The 17709-nt window shown below is 38.3% G+C and overlaps 1 protein-coding gene across 1 annotated transcript in view; it reads left to right on the forward strand.

The window, feature by feature from the left end:
- Positions 1–7298, forward strand: part of RORB (RAR related orphan receptor B) — a 211828-nt gene extending 204530 nt beyond the window's left edge. The window contains exon 10 of the mRNA XM_027549474.1: positions 28–7298. Within this exon, the coding sequence (XP_027405275.1) occupies positions 28–183 (156 nt within the window). The 3' untranslated portion in view covers positions 184–7298. The remainder of the gene's footprint in view (positions 1–27) is intronic.
- The last annotated feature ends 10411 nt before the right edge of the window (positions 7299–17709 follow it).

The following is a 17709-nucleotide window of genomic DNA, read 5'->3' on the forward strand; positions in this document are numbered from 1 at the left end:
CTCTTTCCCTGTCTCTCCACTCTGCAGCTAATAGCCAAGATACCAACCATCACAGCAGTTTGCAACTTGCACGGGGAGAAGCTGCAGGTATTTAAGCAATCGCATCCAGACATAGTGAATACACTCTTTCCTCCGTTATACAAGGAGCTCTTTAATCCTGACTGTGCCACCGTCTGCAAATGAAGGCGACGAGCGAACTGTCTCATAGTCGTGGAATGCATCACCATTAAGACAAAAGCAATGTGTTCATGAAGACTTAAGGAAAACGTCACTACTGCAACATTAGGAATGTCCTGCACTTAATAGAATTATTTTTCACCGCTACAGTTTGAAGAATGTAAATATGCACCTGAGTGGGGCTCTTTTATTTGTTTGTTTGTTTTTGAAATGACCATAAATATACAAATATAGGACACTGGGTGTTATCTTTTTTTAATTTTATTCAGGTATGTTTGGGGAAACAACTGTTTATAGAATTTTATTGTAGATATATACAAGAACAGAGCAGTACTTTACATGATTACTTTTCCTGTTGATTGTTCAAATATAATTTAAGAAAATTCCACTTAATAGGCTTACTGATTTCTACGTTTTTAGATAGGTGATGCATGTATAAATTTGTAGCTGTCTTGGAAAGCACTGTGCAGGTATGTGATAAGTATATAATATCTGAGAATATTATATATGACTATTACTTATACACACACATGCACTGTGGCTTAAAATATCAAATATACTAGCAAAGGAGGTTCAGTCAGGCGCTCTTACGTTATTTACCTTCTGTGTTATATGTTACCTTTATGTTAGACAATCAGGATTTTGTTTTTCCAGCCAGAGTTTTCATCTGCAGTTAATAGCAGAATGGTACCAATTCAGAAATAAGGTGACAAAGGAATAAATATAACGCATGACCTCTGTAGAAAAACTCTGTTTCGATCAATGACATCAAAGCCTTGTCAAGATGGTACATATTGGGGAAAAAATTAACTATTTGGAGTCATTTTCCTGTTTTAAGAATTAGGCCACAGAAAACATTATGGAGTCCAGGGCCTTTTGACCAAAAAACAGATAGTTCCTATTTTTCACCAGGACACAAAAATCATCTTTTTTTCTTTGAATTTCAAGTTGTGAGAGGAACTTGATTTTGGTGCTTGTTGTATCAACAGAGAAATACAGTCAGTAGATTACGACCACCAGCAGTTTTTTCTAAAAAAATTGGAGTAAAAGAGCAAATCAGAACCCAGGGTCCTAATACCATTTCATGTAAACATTTTATCTCTTTTGCAAAGAAGTAGAAAGAGAATATACAAAGCAAAGTAGTAGTTCCTTATGTTCATTCTCTTTAATAAGTTTGTTTAAAAAAAAAAGCAGCAATAAATAAAGGGGGAGGCAGGACTTTCTATGTTCTTCTAGTCTGGGACCTCTAATTTTTTTCAACTACAAAATGTTATATTATAAAAATTTAGTAAAACCTTGATAGATTAGAATAAAAGATCTGTGTTATTCTGCAGAACAAATGCACCCCAAAGCCAAAACTATTTCTGGTGCCGTTTGAAATTGCATTATCCATCTACCCTGGGGTTATTCTTTTAGCAACTTTTAAAAGTACAGAATGCCAGAGTTGAGATCAGGATTAGACAACTTGGATTTCCTAGTACAAGATCTCACTTTTCCACTTGCTCTCCAATCAAAGTGATCACCAGAAAAACATAAATTCCAAGAAGCTTGTTCTGCCTGTGTTTTGGAGGCCTTGTGCCTTTAGTCTCATTTGATCCCAAACAAGAGTTTTTAAAAGGGATCTAGAGAGGAGCTTTGTGTATAAGACAGGGAAAATTATGATCTGTAAGTGTAGCCTGGCCATCAACTCATGAAGACCTGCCCTTATCTCATCTAACACTCACACACACACACGCATATACACACACACAAATGCACACCTACTTTGTGAAGTTTCCATCAGTGGAAACATTGTTTTTAATCTTATGCTCTCCTGAAGTTGGATGGTTTGACAGCCATCTCCATGATGCCACAGCACTGCTCACTGATGATCAAACAGTAGTGTTCATCTTGTCTTTTAGAAAACAGAGCCTTTTCCCACCTCATGATTGATGAATTCCAAACCAATGGAGAAAAAAGGCTTTAAAATAATGAATCCCTTTCTCAACTACTGTTATATTCAATTAATTTAACTACACTGAACCAAATTACCTTCAGTGTCTAAGAAGACAGCTGTAGACTGCTTATTATGCTGCTACAGGGACTCAATTCTTTTTGGTGTAAATGTCACTCCTGTTAGCTCTTTGTATAAAGAATTAATTCCAAGAGTCATATTTCCTTCTAATGGAAAGATTACTTTACTGATTGCTAGGAAAACAGGGTAATGGAAGGCACTCAATTAAACCAAGCTGTTTCCAAATGCAATGTATGTTTTATGATTGGCTTGTGATAGGCAATGCTTAATGTGTCTACTTGGCGTTTCCCTTTGAGCTTTGAACTTATGTCAAACTTTGCTTTCATTGTTCAGTTGGACTAGTGTTTCCTATTGTCAGCCTGTAATTCCTGCTCAGTTGCAAAGGGAACCATTTGTTTCCTCCAATTTACCTTAGAGGATTTAAATTGACTCAATTGATGAAGTGGCTGAGAATTTTCCCTCCCTTGTCCCATGGGTGAGGTAGGAAAAAGATTGTTCCCCACATCTGCCTCAGGAGGTCCTGGATTTGAATTTGTGTTGTTTCCACTGGTGCAATCATTTCTTTGGGACGGCATGAACCTTTTGAAGCGAGGGGACAGGAAACAGCTAACAACTGAACCAGAACAAAACAGTGGAAACCAGTAGGCACTCAGCCCCTTGCAGTTGAGAAAAGAGATTTCCAACTTTTGCCACAGTTGCCAAATCTGTCCCGTGAAAGACAGCCAAGTCATGTGTTCAGTGGTAACCAAGTACCTTTAAAAGCTGCCCTTTGAATGTCTCCTGTGACTACCTCTGGAGGTATTTTGAAATTTTGGTTAACAACTTTCTTGACCACATGCAACCTTTGTCCCTTCCCCATGAAGACTCACAAGTGTTTGCAACACATTCATAATAAGGTGGGCACGGGAAGAAAGGACCCAGGATCTGTACTTTTCACTTCATGCTTCGTAAATGACAATCACTGCTTGATGCAGATGTTGCACTGTATCCACTCAGGGATGTTTTGTTTTGTTTTTAAAAAAGGTACACCAAGAAGTGGGGGGACAAAAAACAGGAAAATGACAATAAAATGTAAATGACACAAATTAAATATGCCAGTGAGAGAACCACTCTGACAAGGCTTTCGGACCAGTGAGGGGTAACTTCATGCTGTAAGCTGGATTTACTTCTGTTTGGACTTGCTGAAAAATTGCTCATGAGTAAGAACAACTTAGCTTCATTTTCTAAAATCTCCTAAGAGCCAAATGATCCAGTTGCCCCATTTATAGGAATATGTATCTCCCAGAGAACCCTGGCTTCCTATACAAGTCCTATACAAGTCAGTGGCATTCACCACCTGACAAGGGAGGTGACTTGTGGTCTGTGAAAAGAAAGGAAAAGTTTGGAGGGAACATAGGAGAATAACGAATTCCACATCTGGCCTAGCATCTCATCTCTAGCCCTCCTGTCTGTGACTCTGGTCCTCTTTGTATTCCTTTTTCTGCAGCTCTTTTACCCCCTAAAGATTGAAAACTGAGGGTGGAGATGTATTTAACAAACAAACCCTTTCTGGATTTCCCTTGCTTTAAAAGTGTCTTCAGGAATCTGGACCACTGAGTAGGTAAAAACAGACAATACAGAGGTCTCTTAGGTAAACAGATTTCTTTGATAGAATCTAAGAGACTCTGGATATTAACAGTAGGTGCCAGGAGGCATTAGTTCATGTCCTATCACAGCTGCCTGCTCTACACACAACTTCCCAGCAGTCAAGCTAAACTGCTTGTAGAAAACCTTGCACATGGATAGTCAATTCACGCTCACTCTCTACAGTCCCATGTGTACCAGACTTGACTGCAAAAGCAATTCTTATGTTCCAAGGACACAACTTAACAGCTTTTTTCAAAGCCATCAATCAGATGCAAATTATGTCAGTTTTGTTCTATATTCTGTTTCCATTTATCATAGAAGCAAGGAAAAATTCTACTGCTATTGGAAATTAGAAGAAATAACATTTTCCTGATTCCTTTCTCTCTTGAAGCTACTACAGTTGGCAGTAAGTTCAGACAAGGGCATCTGTGCCCTGACAGAACCACCGTTTAAGAGAACAGCAGTAACTTGAAAGTGTGCATCTGTAGTGACGCTTTGCACAGAGTCCCCTCTAACGAGAGCGGAAGTCCCACCATCTGCTTTAGATGAAGTGGTATTTGATTTTCTGTTCCCAACTGCTCATCCAAACAGCAATCTGATATGGGCAGCCACGTGCGTCTTTACACAAGAGTTGGCATTCTTTTGGGGTTGTTGGTAGAGGAGTATCTCAGGACCAGAGAAACATGTTTGTTTAAAGCTAAGGTTAAAAATTCAACAGTCTAAGAGGGCCAGGGAGTTGGTGCAAATGAGTGAAGCAGTCTGGTGGGAAGCTAGCAAGGAAATGCCCCAATGAAAAGGGGCATCCAAGAGTCAGCTAAAGCTGAAATATTGCTAAAGTTTCTAAATCTTATGCAATCTCTTGAGTCGTAAATGTCAGTTGATTCAAGGCTTAGTGCAGACCAAACATGTCTCGGAGCAGAAGGTGGTCACAACCCCTGAAACTCCAATGTTGGGGCCTATCTGACTGCAGCAAGTCTGAGCAGATACAACTCTGGGTGACATTAGAGTCAGGGGTTCAGGGGCAAGAGGTCTTGCTCTTCTGACACTTAATTTGGTTTCCATATTTGACTAGAGGATATAGTGAGAGGTCAGCTTTAAAAATGGCAAACAAATCTGAAAATGAAAATAATTTCATGATGGCTTGTAAAAGACATTGTTTTGCCCAAACTTTCAGCTTCATAGAGTCAGGTGATTAGATTTCTTGCCACTTTCTTGTTCTAAAAGTCCAATGCACAATTTTTATGCTTTTGAGTCTTGATGTGTTTCTTTAAATGTGCGGTTTCGTGATCTGCAAGTTCTTATTTTTCCCTTGGTTGTGTCTAAAGAGTTTATTCCACAGTCACAATCACGTAGTCCTCCATTGTTCTGAAGTGAGGGCCCATGGATTTCTTTGCAGTGGATAGGGGTTGTCTGTTTGTGCACTTTTTTCCTTAGCTGTTGAAATTCCTCCGAAGCGAATTGGCCATATAATCTTTGCCTCCTGCATGACTGTAAGCACGACCTCCAGTGGAGCAGACAGAGCAGCTCAGTGATTGTTCTTATGGCCAAAAATAAAGCACAAGTTTACTGAGATTGAATAAACCCAGGAGGGGGAAGCGCAGGGGATGTGCACCCTCACTGGGCAGCGTGATCCTTCTGTTAAACCATACTCTTCAGGCAGTGGCTGATGGAGGGCATATGCCTGCCTGGGTCATGACCGAACACAGACACACACTAGGTATGTCAGAGAAGCTCCGGACCACACCCCCAAGCACGGTACCGTCTGCTTCATCTGATTAACACACACATACACACACACACATGGGAATGAAAACTACACCTATAGAAAATTGAGTATGTATTGTAGAAATGTAGAGGAAAATAAAAATATTTTTTCAGATGTAATTACTTTTAATATATGCTTGTGGAAGGTCTAATATGATGTATGCTGTCTCTGTAATTTTTGCTGTAAATAACTGGAGACAGTGAATACACTGATTTTTCTATGTCTCTGTTTAAGCATAAGACTTTGTAACGATTTTTTTAGAGGGGGAAAAACCAACAAAGAGCAAATATGTACTTGCTTCCTTTCTGCGTGTTACGTACTTCTCAGAAACTGGTTGTAATGGTTTAAGCATCTTGATGGGTCATTGGTGTTAAGTGTACGCTTCCTTTTGTAAGACAGCTGAGAAAGGGACAGGGCTGTCAATTAAATCTGCTCCAAAGAATCTGTATTGAAGATTTCCCTAAGACCTGTAAACTCTATCTGAACCAGACATGAAAAAGGAAAGTTTTTTAAAAAAGAAAAAAAAATGCTGCCTGAGTAAGTCCGCTTTCCTTGTAGCAAATGGCTTAGTCCATATCCTTTCTGCACGGAATAGCTTAAGGAAAACAAACTCTGCTTTCTGATGAACAAAATATTTTTGTACACATTTATTTCGTATTAATAACCTAAGGTCAGATCACTCATTCGCTGAAGCCATAACTGACCTTTACCAAATAAATGTTGTCAAGAACCTGGGGGAGGGTGGGGGGAGACTGAGAGGGAGGAAAGTTGGAGGTGTCATGAGCTGTAACAACACAGGCAGGAGCAAGTCTGAGGAGTCTGATGCTTTTCCTGCATCCCAAACACAACTTTAAAAGGCTAATATTTTATGATGATTGATTTATAATAAAAAAGATATTTAGATTTAAATGAGACTTTCCAATATTTTTGAAATCCCTGACAATAATTCCTTGCTTTTAGGACTGAGAGAAATAATTTTCATGTATTTCCAACATTCAGAGATTTAATGTTTTTACCTGAGCTCCAGCCCACACGTGTCAAGTAGAGAGCAGAGGTCTGAGTTCTCCAGTGTTGAAACCATGTGGTGTGGGGCTTGGCTGTACCTACCAGCCGCCACTGCACCTGCGATGTGCAGCCTGCATCTCTTACCAGCACGGGTGTCATTGTTAGCAACGCATACAGCCTGCATTGCCAGACTATGTAAAATAAAAGTATTCACTCTAAAAAGCGTAATAATTATATTCTTTTTTTAAAGAAATCATGCCTCCTAGAGGCTTTGATTTTTCTGGAGCTTAACTTACATTATTACATGCATTATTATTGGCTGATAGGGGCAAAAGGCAAACTACAAATAAACCCAGTGACATACGTAGTTTTAAAATCTACACTTTTCTGGTCTCTCTCCTTGTTTAATATGTAAGCCCTAATTTCTGTGTACGTGAGTAAAACTGCAGCCTGAGTCATTTAGGAAGTAAGCATTGAGTTTTTTTATTATAAATATACTAGAATAAAACAGCACTCCCTAACAATTAAAAAAAAGAGTTTTATATTACTTTAGAATGTAATAGGTTTTTGTCCTTATTTTATGTCCTGTAAATTATTAGTTGAATACTGTTAGCATTCCCTGGATAATGCACACATGATTTCTGAATGTTTTCTGTAAATGACAATCAATGTTTATGAAGTTCCCTCCTTTAATGCTGAACAAAATTAAAAGAAGAAAAAGGAAAAAAGTCTGGCCTCATTATTTTCTTTTTCTCACACAGGAAACAAGGAGGCTGTAAAGTAGATAGATAGATTTGGCTTTGAAAATATTATTCCATGGGTTCCAACTTACAAAATTGCCCTTTTTTCCAGTAAATACTTTTTTTCCTGGAAAGGCTTGTGTCCTCATGGACCTAATCTGAGTTAGAAATGCTCATTGAGAAAAGACCCAGGCCTCATTCTAGCCAAACAGCTTACCAAGTTGCAATTAAGATAAGAACAACACCTCTCAAAGATAGCAACTAAAATAATGCTAATAGCCCTACTTTTCTAGAACTTTCATAAAACAAAGCCCCAGCTAGCTGATCATAAGCAACTCCTTTGCTGTTGAAATGTTATAGTACATTTGAAGTAGATGGAAGTTTCCAGATAATAATTAATAATTAAGCCTCTCATCTGATTTTTTTTTTAAACAAAGCATCACCAAAATCAACACTCACCAACATAGGAATGCTCTGATTCTTATTTGAAACTGTAGTAAGAAGTGATTGAGGCTAATCCCAGACTCACAATAATGTTTTTTAAAAAGCAGTTCTAAGAGATGACAGCGATTTTTCAGGTGCTCGGAAGCTGTTGCAGGTTGAGATCCCTAGAGCTGGCATGTTCTGAGAAATGTAGTTTAAGGCAAGATTTAATAGATTTTAAAACTAGAACCACTGGCCCATATGATAGGATAAGCATCCGAAAGCCTTTCTTCTATAGAGTCTCTCCCAACTTCAGTCTTTGAAATCAGCGGAAACCCTTGAAATATGTATGTTTCAACACATCCAGATCCCCTGTGGGAATCTTAACTCAAGATCATCCCAGATCTCTTGAAACAAAGAAATACACTGATGTTGTCCCTTGGTTTCTAATCAAGTCTTCAAGTGACTAATTAGAGACATCAAATATATTAACACAACCTATCCCAGGCTCATGTCAATTGTCACCAACAATAGATCATAGAATTTTAACTATCATCTCGAGTTTTGCTAGAAACCTAGATTTAAGCAGGATTGAAACACAAGATGAAATTTGCTATTTTTAAAATTGAGGTTGGATCATATAAGATGATGATTATTAACCTTTGATAGCATTACTAAAATTATGAATTAAGCCCTTTTTGTGCTCAAAGCTTTGTTTCATTCATAGATCCTCTTTTTTATTTAAAAGTAAGAACTGGCAGCATGTTTCCATAATCACACCAGGAATGAGGCATTTCAGGTATCAAAGATGTAGCCAGGGTTTGGCCTCATACTCCCAAGTAGCAACAGCTCCTTGACCCAAATAAAGATGAGGCAGAAGTGAAGCAAACCCTTTACTGTCATCTTGGTAGAGAGGTGTCTCAAATTACCAAACTGTGCTATAAAAGTTTTATCTGTTTTCTAAATTTGAACTAGCCGAAGATCATGGCATCCGGTCCTACCACTTCATAGGAAATAGATGGGGAAACAGAGGAAACAGTGTCAGACTTTATTTTTCTGGGCTCCAAAATCACTACAGATGGTGACTGCAGCCATGAAATTAAAAGACGCTTACTCCTTGGAAGGAAAATTATGACCAACCTAGATAGCATATTCAAAAGCAGAGACATTACTTTGCCAACAAAGGTCCGTCTAGTCAAGGCTATGGTTTTTCCTGTGGTCATGTATGGATGTGAGAGTTGGACTGTGAAGAAGGCTGAGCGCTGAAGAATTGATGCTTTTGAACTGTGGTGTTGGAGAAAACTCTTGAGAGTCCCTTGGACTGCAAGGAGATCCAACCAGTCCATTCTGAAGGAGATCAGCCCTGGGATTTCTTTGGAAGGAATGACGCTAAAGCTGAAACTCCAGTACTTTGGCCACCTCATGCGAAGAGTTGACTCATTGGAAAAGACTCTGATGCTGGGAGGGATTGAGGGCAAGAGGAGAAGGGGACGACAGAGGATGAGATGGCTGGATGGCATCACTGACTCGATGGACGTGAGTCTGAGTGAACTCCGGGAGTTGGTGATGGACAGGGAGGCCTGGTGTGCTGCAATTCATGGGGTTGGGGTCGCAAAGAGTCGGGCACGACTGAGCGACTGATCTGATCTGATCTGATCTGAAGCTTAACTAGTTAAGAAACTACAGAATTCTTGATGGCTGTGCCTCATAGATCCTAAGTCTCCCGAGTTCATGGAGTAGAACATGGCATAGTGTAAGAATTCAGTAAATGTGGCAACTATGCATTGGGGTTCATTCTCCTTTTGTAATTTTAGCTTCCCAATGGTCTATCCTCCTGTCATCTCACTGGATCATCCAGCAGAGGCACAAGATACAGACATGCTTTTTACCATAAGCAGTAAGAGGGAAACAGTAGCCCACTGTCAAAGAGCAGTGGAAAGCTCTTTCCCTTCCTTTCTACAAAGATTTAACCAAAAGCAATAAGGGAAGAAGTCTGAGCGGATATCAGAGGTTAGACTTAATTTTCCAGACTTTTCACAGAAGACTCAGCTAGGCAGGAAGCAAACAGAGAGACCAGGGAGACATAAAAGCCTGGACTAGGAATATTCCTCTCAAATCCCAGTCTGGTTTCATCAAATCACAAAGTCTCATCAATAAGAACAGAATCTGGAGAACTGATGAGTTCTTGAGCTATGACACTGTACAAATAGGAAATTTTAGAGAAGATACTGCTTTTTAAGAGATGGAACCCATTATAGCTGTATAACCATGTGTTTCTGTTGCAGCAGTCACAACAATAGGCCAAATGTCATCTTAGATGTCATCTTAATCACTGGATACTTTGCATGTGGCCAGAGATGAGGCGAGCAAGAGAGAGCTTGCAGGATTTACACAGGAAGTTGGATGGGCCAGGCCTACACACATTCCATGAATCAGAATTAACCCTACAGCACCACACAGTAAAGGTTAAGGGAAATGCAGTCTACCTGTGTGCCCATGGGTAAAGGGAAACTGGACTGAGAAACCCTCGGCAGTTCTGACACAAATGTGAAAGGAATCCACGGAAGTCTCTAACCTGATTTCCTATGAGATACTGCAACAAACATTAATTCAACGAATATTCATTTCCACTAATATATGCCAGGCACTATGCACTGGGAATATAATTGTGAAGTATGATAGATATAGACTCTGCCCTATGACATCTATGCTCTAGGTCCAAGAAAGGTACTTATATAAGAGGGCAAAAACATAACACAAATAACTATAAAAGATAAAGTTTATTACAACTGTTATACTAGCTACAGGGGCCAATACCTTACTTGTATATTAAACATGAACCAAGAGAAGGAAAGTTATGACCAACCTAGATAGCATATTCAAAAGCAGAGACATTACTTTGCCAACAAAAGTCCATCTAGTCAAGGCTATGGTTTTTCCAATGGTCATGTATGGATGTGAAAGTTGGACTGTGAAGAAAGCTGAACACCGAAGAATTGATGCTTTTGAACTATGGTGTTGGAGAAGACTCTTGAGAGTCCCTTGGACTGCAAGGAGATCCAACCAGTCCATTCTAAAGGAGATCAGTCCTGGGTGTTCTTTGGAATGACTGATGCTAAAGCTGAAACTCCAGTACTTTGGCCACCTCATGCAAAGAGTTAACTCATTGGAAAAGACCCTGATGCTGGGAGGGATTGGGGGCAGGAGGAGAAGGGGATGACAGAGGATGAGATGGCTGGATGGCATCATGGACTCGATGGACATAAGTTTGGGTGAACTCCGGGAGTTGGTGATGGACAGGGAGGCCTGGCATGCTGCAATTCATGGGGTCGCAAAGAGTCAGACATGACTGAGCGACTGAACTGAACTGAAGAGAATTATACCATTGTCTCATAAGCAGCTAAAAATATTTAACCAGGAGGATGGAGAATGGAATTAATCATCACTTTAGAGCTCCAAGTAGCAGCAGAAGGGATTTACCAAATGGCAGGGAAGTTTTCCTGGAGCCGTGCTCCCTATTGAGCTATCATGTAGTATCATCAAGTATTTGTTAACAACTTCCTCCTCTGAACGTTCCATCCTTACCACACTTCACGAGTCTGAAGCCCTGCAGTTTTCTAACATGCTCAGGTAAAATGCCATTTGAACTTTCCCTTTGGGAAGATAAAACATTTTTAAGGTGGGATGGAATTGACTGACGGTTGGGGTAGGTTAGAGGGGAAAGCAAAGTCAGGAAAGATTTTCCTCAAATAAATAGTAACTCTCATGACCCTCAATCTAAAGAAATTTGAAATGACACACCTACACCATTGGTCAGGGAACTTTTGTTCATTACACGGTGAAATCCCCTGTGTACATACTAGACAGATTATATGAAAATATGATGTGTGTAGAAACTTGATTTTTTTTTGGAGGATCTTAAGTACAAGAAAGGGGGGTCTTGTACTTAAAGCCATTGAGCCCCAGATGTTTCTAGTTTTCGAAGTCATAATAATATTATCTATTAAAATAATTCCTCCCCTCAAATAACCTTTTGGCACATATCTAAATTCTACATAGGGATTCCCTAGTGGCTCAGTAAAGCCACTGCCTGCAATAAAAGCATCTGCCTGCAATGCAGGATACCCGGGTTCAATCCCTGGGTCAGGAAGATCCCTTGGAGAAGAGAATGGCAACGCACTTCAGTATTCTTGCCTGGAGAATTCCATGGACAGAGGAGCCTGGCAGGGTCCAGACTATGGGATCACAAAGAGTCAAACACTACTGAGCGACTACCACTTACACTTTTACTTAATTCTATATCATCCAAATGAAATAATATCTTCATCTTTACTGATTCTTTCCATTAAAATTAATTATTTCAGCATAATAAAAAAAGGGGAGGTCTCTCTAAGATCTCTCACTAAATTCCCCTCTCCAATACACTGTTCCTCCCTGAAATTAGGAATTAAATTCTTAAAAGTACTCTCTATGAACTTGTGGAGATTCAACTCTCAGATAGCTAAATGGCACTGTTCTGTGGAAAATACTCTGATACTTCACAGCAGAATTTAAATCTCTTATCTGGACAGGTTCAAGGTAGCAGTAGGATTGTACTTGCTAATTCCCATTCCAGATGCTATCTAGACACTTTCACCCAACTTCCAGCTTTTACTTCATTCACTCATCCATTCCCCTTCACCCTGACAAGAATAAATGCCCATCTCATTGCCCTCAATGGACTATGCAGTAAAACACTCTTTAAAAATAGACTCTTCAAAGAAAGAGCCCAGACATTTGCTCAAAACAAGCAGTAAATCTTTTTCACAATAGTTTTTCACAAAGATTGTATTAACGATTTTTCTGCTTGTCCCCAAAAGTCAGGGATAACAATTTCCAAATGCAAGGCATTGCGATAAAATGTAAAAGAAAAATCTGAGAGGCAAAGCAGAAGGAAAGGTGAGCTCAGGCCCTACATCCCAGAATCATGTCCCTTTCCCTCATCCATTCAACAAATATCAAGTGCTTTGTCGTTGTCGTCATGCTTAGTCGCTCACTCATGTCCACCTCTTTGTGATCCCATGGACTGTATGTAGCCCACCAGGCTTCTCTATCCATGGGATTCTCCAGGCAAGAATACTGGAGTGGGTTGCCATTCCCTTCTCCAGGGGATCTTTCCAACCCAGGAATTGAACCTGGGTCTCGTACAGTGCAGGCAGAGTGCTTACTATCTGAGCCACCAGGGAAGCCCATTCAGTGCTTATTATATGCTAAGTATTTTATCAGATCTAAAGTATAGAAAGATGAGTAACATGGTCCCTATCCTTGAGGTTCTTATAGTGTAGAAAGACTGGCAGACCAGCAAACAAATGCAGTGACACACATCAAAAGAGGTGTTCAGAGAGAGGATTTTGGTGACTGTAAAGGAGGAGAAATGAAATCAACTAATATTTGGAAATAGCTGTGGGAGCAAAATGGAAAACAATGCCGTCTGAACTGAGCCTTGAAGGATGATGAGATGTTTTTCTGGAGAAAGAGTATTTCTAGTAGTGGAAGAAGTATATACAAAAAGAGAGAGAGAGAGATGTCTAGAATATGGAGCAACTGGCAGCTGCATTCCAAATATTACCCTCAGACATGTTTTGTTTGGTTTATACTTAATTAGGAAATTCCATGTGAAATTAGACTCTCCAGATTCTTTTATAAAAAAACAGACGATCTGGCAATAATATTCCCACATTCTCACATGGAAAAATTGTTCCTTTTAGGACATGTTTTCTCAAGTTTTGCTCTTTACCCATGTTATACGCATCTGGCTCCTTAGAGGACTAGGTATATGAACAATGATGGAAGATCAATAGAGAAAGGGTAAAAGTAGGCTAATTATGAAGGGTCTGGAATCCTGCCTGAAAAGCTTTCTGCAAAACTTACCTTTAACTCAGTGTTACTGTGACTATGCCCCCACAGAACTGGTTATCCACAAGTTGGGCTTTCCTTTTAAGTCTTTTTTTAAATATCAGGACTGGTTGCCACTCATCTACATTGATGTACTAGGGGGAAAAAAATCTGTTATTTATAATCACAACTACTCGCTCTGAAAGGCAGTTTCTGTTAAGTAGAAAATGCTCCGTTCTATTCATAGACTTAATAGTATTGGAGAAGAATTCAAAGTTTTCAGGGCTCTTCAAGAAGGAGAAAGTATATGAGGAAATAAGGGGAGAAGACACAAATAAGGAGCGAATGAGATCATGGAACTTGGGTAAAGATAGGCCAAAGAATTGATGAGAAACTCTCAGAGGCAGGATTTTAAGATCAGGGATGGTAATGTATGATTTTAGATTGTTTGGTGCTCAATGGCACCACTACCACCACCAAGAGCCACCATCCCCAGGCTCCTGATTTTCAGTAAAGTCAATCTCAAAATGGTTTATGTAACCATGAGGATTCAAGTACAAGGAAACTCACAGAAATCTTTAGAGGATGCTCAGATTTCTCTAGTTAGAGTAGCTAGAAGGTAGAATTGTGTGCTTAAGTTAGATCTCATAAAACAAGAAAGCCCTACTCAATATTAAGTTTATACTGGAACTTAATCACTGATGAAATACTATGTAAAACAAAAATTGCTTATTAATTTATTTTATGACTAATCTTAATATTTGATAATAATGTATTATTTTCCGTAAGGAGCCACATGACTCTCAGGAGCTCTGACACCTGAAACACATCTGATGAGCAGGAAGCAAGAGATTTTCTGAGGCTCTTGGGAAGTGATTCATGGAACTCAACCTAGGAGAAACCAGAGGATGTTTCCTCTAAGCTTCCTCTTGCCTCGTAGGGGAGACAGTGCCCTTGTGGGCAAAGGCCCTAGAGAGGTCTGTGCCAGCTTGCTTGCTTGCACTTTGTTGGTGAGCACAACTCTTTACCTGCAATGGAACTGAATAGCAAAGTCTCACCAGCTGGTGAAACAGCTTCGGCCTCTAATTCACTTCCTGGCTTGTGGTTCTCGTGTCTGATGAATGCAAATCCCCAAGCTACTCATTCTGAATGGTGCCTATGGTAAAGCTTGAGTCTCACAGTAAATCATCAACTCATAATCCTCCCTTCAGCTGGAATTAAATGTGTCCCTCAGATTTCTCAGTCTGGAGACCCTTGCCAAGACAACAAAGGGCTGCCAGGTGGTTGGGGCTCAGGCAAGCATCTGCCAAGCTTCATGTTTGACCAAAATGACCACTGGGACACATGTATTCTGCAGATGTGTTGTCAGAATCAGCAGCAAAAAATGAAAAAGACCCCTATGTCTGCCTTTCAAATAAACCTGTATGCTGTAATTTATTTCTAAATAAATAATTCCCATATATCCACTGTCCCTGGGTATAGAATCTCACATCCCTTTTGAAAAGCACATAGATAATTGAAAAGGAAATATGTGGTGAAGGTGGCCAAGTTAGTATCAAATCAAATGAACATATTAATTGGATACCTACTCTAATAATAGTGACTAACAATTGTAGAGTTCTTTACATCTTACGATATGCCTCATGTATATTCTTCATTTGAGCATCACAACAGCCCATTAAAGATAAAACATGCATTATGGATCAATATTTGTAAGCACTACTTCCAAAATTCAGCTATGGAATATACTTTTCCACCATAAAATCAAGTAAATATAACTGAGAAATATAAGAAAGACTTTCAGATCTTAATATTACTAGAGATTCAAGATTAAGGCCATTCATCAAGTTATTAAATTATACCACTAAAGTAAATTATATGTCACATTACATTATTACTATAGTAATATTATACCTTTTTACCTGTAAAAATTTTCTTTGCCAAGAAAAATGCTTCCTAAAAGTTATAAACTAAGCTTCACACCTAATAAGTTTGGATTCAAATAAATGTTACATAAAACTAGATTAAAGGAGAAAAGTTTAGAGTTTTACTAATAGCTGCCAAAAGACATTTCTAATAAAAACTCTATGGGATATTTGAATAGAAGGAAACTATGCATACCTATCAAAGAGAAGTAGATTATCAGTGAAAATATTAGGAAAAAAGAAATAAAGTTATGTTTATATTTAAACAATATAATTGTATATTTAGAAAATCCAAAAGACTATTTTCAAAACTCTATTCATAAAGGATAATTTCATTAGATAGCTATATGGATGATAAATATAAAAATATATAATTTTTAAAATACTGTATCAGTAAGAAATTAAGGGGAAAAAAATATTACTACAATAATAATACTACAAAGTTCCAGTAGACAAATTTAATAGTAAAAGTACAGAACCTATGTGAACAAAATTATAAACTTTTACTATAAGGCAGAAAATAAAAGACCCGACACACTGCATTTGTAGAGGAAAAAGGAGAAAAGAAACAATAGAGAGCATAATATGTATAAAACATATAATAAAAGCCCCCCCAAAAAGTTTATATACATTAACAATTTATAACCAATATGTTATTTCCCCATTATAAAGTTGAGGCACAGATCATTTTTTGGTAAAAATTTTAATGTATAATATTTTTAAAAGAGCTGAAAACAAATTGACACAGGAAAACTGAAAATAAAGACATGAAAAGAGGTGATCTAGATAAAAACTAACAAAGATTTTAAGGGATGTAGAAATAGTAACAAAATAGAATTTAAGAATATTATAGTAAAGACTATTAAGTATTTCGTTTAAGTTACAAATCTACCTAGAAGATTCAATGAGTGAGTGAGTGAAAGTCGTTCAGTTGTGTCAGACTCTTTGCGACCCCATGGACTATACAGTCCATGAAATTCTCCAGGCCAGAATACTGGAGTGGGTGGCCATTCCTTTCTCCAGGGGATTTTCCCAACTCAGGGGTCGAACCCAGGTCTCCCAAATTGCAGTCATATTCTTTAGCAGGTGAGTCACCAGGGAAGCCCTAGTCATGTATTTTTTTATGTACCTAACAATGTGGTTTTGAAATATATAAAGCAAAATTTATTTGAATTTCAAAGAGAAATTGAAAAAGCACAGTGGACAAAAATCACAGAGACCTCAGATCGTAGAAGATTAAATAGACTTTTTTTACAGAAAATTTAGAGATTTTAATAACACAGTTAACAAGTTTGATCTCAGATAAATTTAGTTGTGTACCAATAAACAAAGAAGTCACTTTATTTTCAAACACATGGAACATTCATAAAAATTGACAATGTAATGAATCACACAAAAACTCTCAGTAAATACCAAGAAAGAGAAAAATACTCATTACAATGGAAAAATTAGAAGTAAAACCACATTATTAAGACCCTTTCCCACCACATACACAAAAAAATCAAAGCATATGAAAACTTAAAAATAAACATCTAATTCTTGGATTAAAGAAGAAATCAAGATTTAAATTACAAATGATTTAGAAATAAAAGGTATGTGAGATCTTAATACCAATACTTATGGATTGCAACCATGCAGAACTATATGGACTATATATATATATATAATATAAATGTACAGATATATATGTTCTAGGAAACAAAACTAAACTTCCAGCCCAAGAAACTGAAATAAACACAAATAAAATTGAAAGAATGTTAGACAAAAGCAGAAATTAATCAAAGTTACGTAGATTTGTTCAATAAGTCAAAAAGTTGACTCTGAAAAAAAGCTGTAAAACAAATTTCTAACAGGTCAGAATCTGGGAGGCAGTGGGATGGGAAGAGCTACAAATAGACATCATCAGTTAGTAGGAGAATTTCTGAATTTTATATATATTTTTCTATCTCCATAGATCTTGCTTCCAGCAGCAGGGCTGTCTGAATCCTTTTTGCCAACTCAAGGAGCACCTGCTGCTGCTGCTGCTAAGTCGCTTCAGTCATGTCCGACTTTGTGCAACCCCATAGATGGCAGCCCACCAGGCTCCCCCGTCCCTGGGATTCTCCAGGCAAGAACACTGGAGTGGGTTGCCATTTCCTTCTCCAATGCATGAAAGTAAAA

The sequence above is a fragment of the Bos indicus x Bos taurus genome, chromosome 8, assembly GCF_003369695.1.
Source record: "Bos indicus x Bos taurus breed Angus x Brahman F1 hybrid chromosome 8, Bos_hybrid_MaternalHap_v2.0, whole genome shotgun sequence".
NCBI classification, from domain to species: Eukaryota; Metazoa; Chordata; class Mammalia; order Artiodactyla; family Bovidae; genus Bos; species Bos indicus x Bos taurus.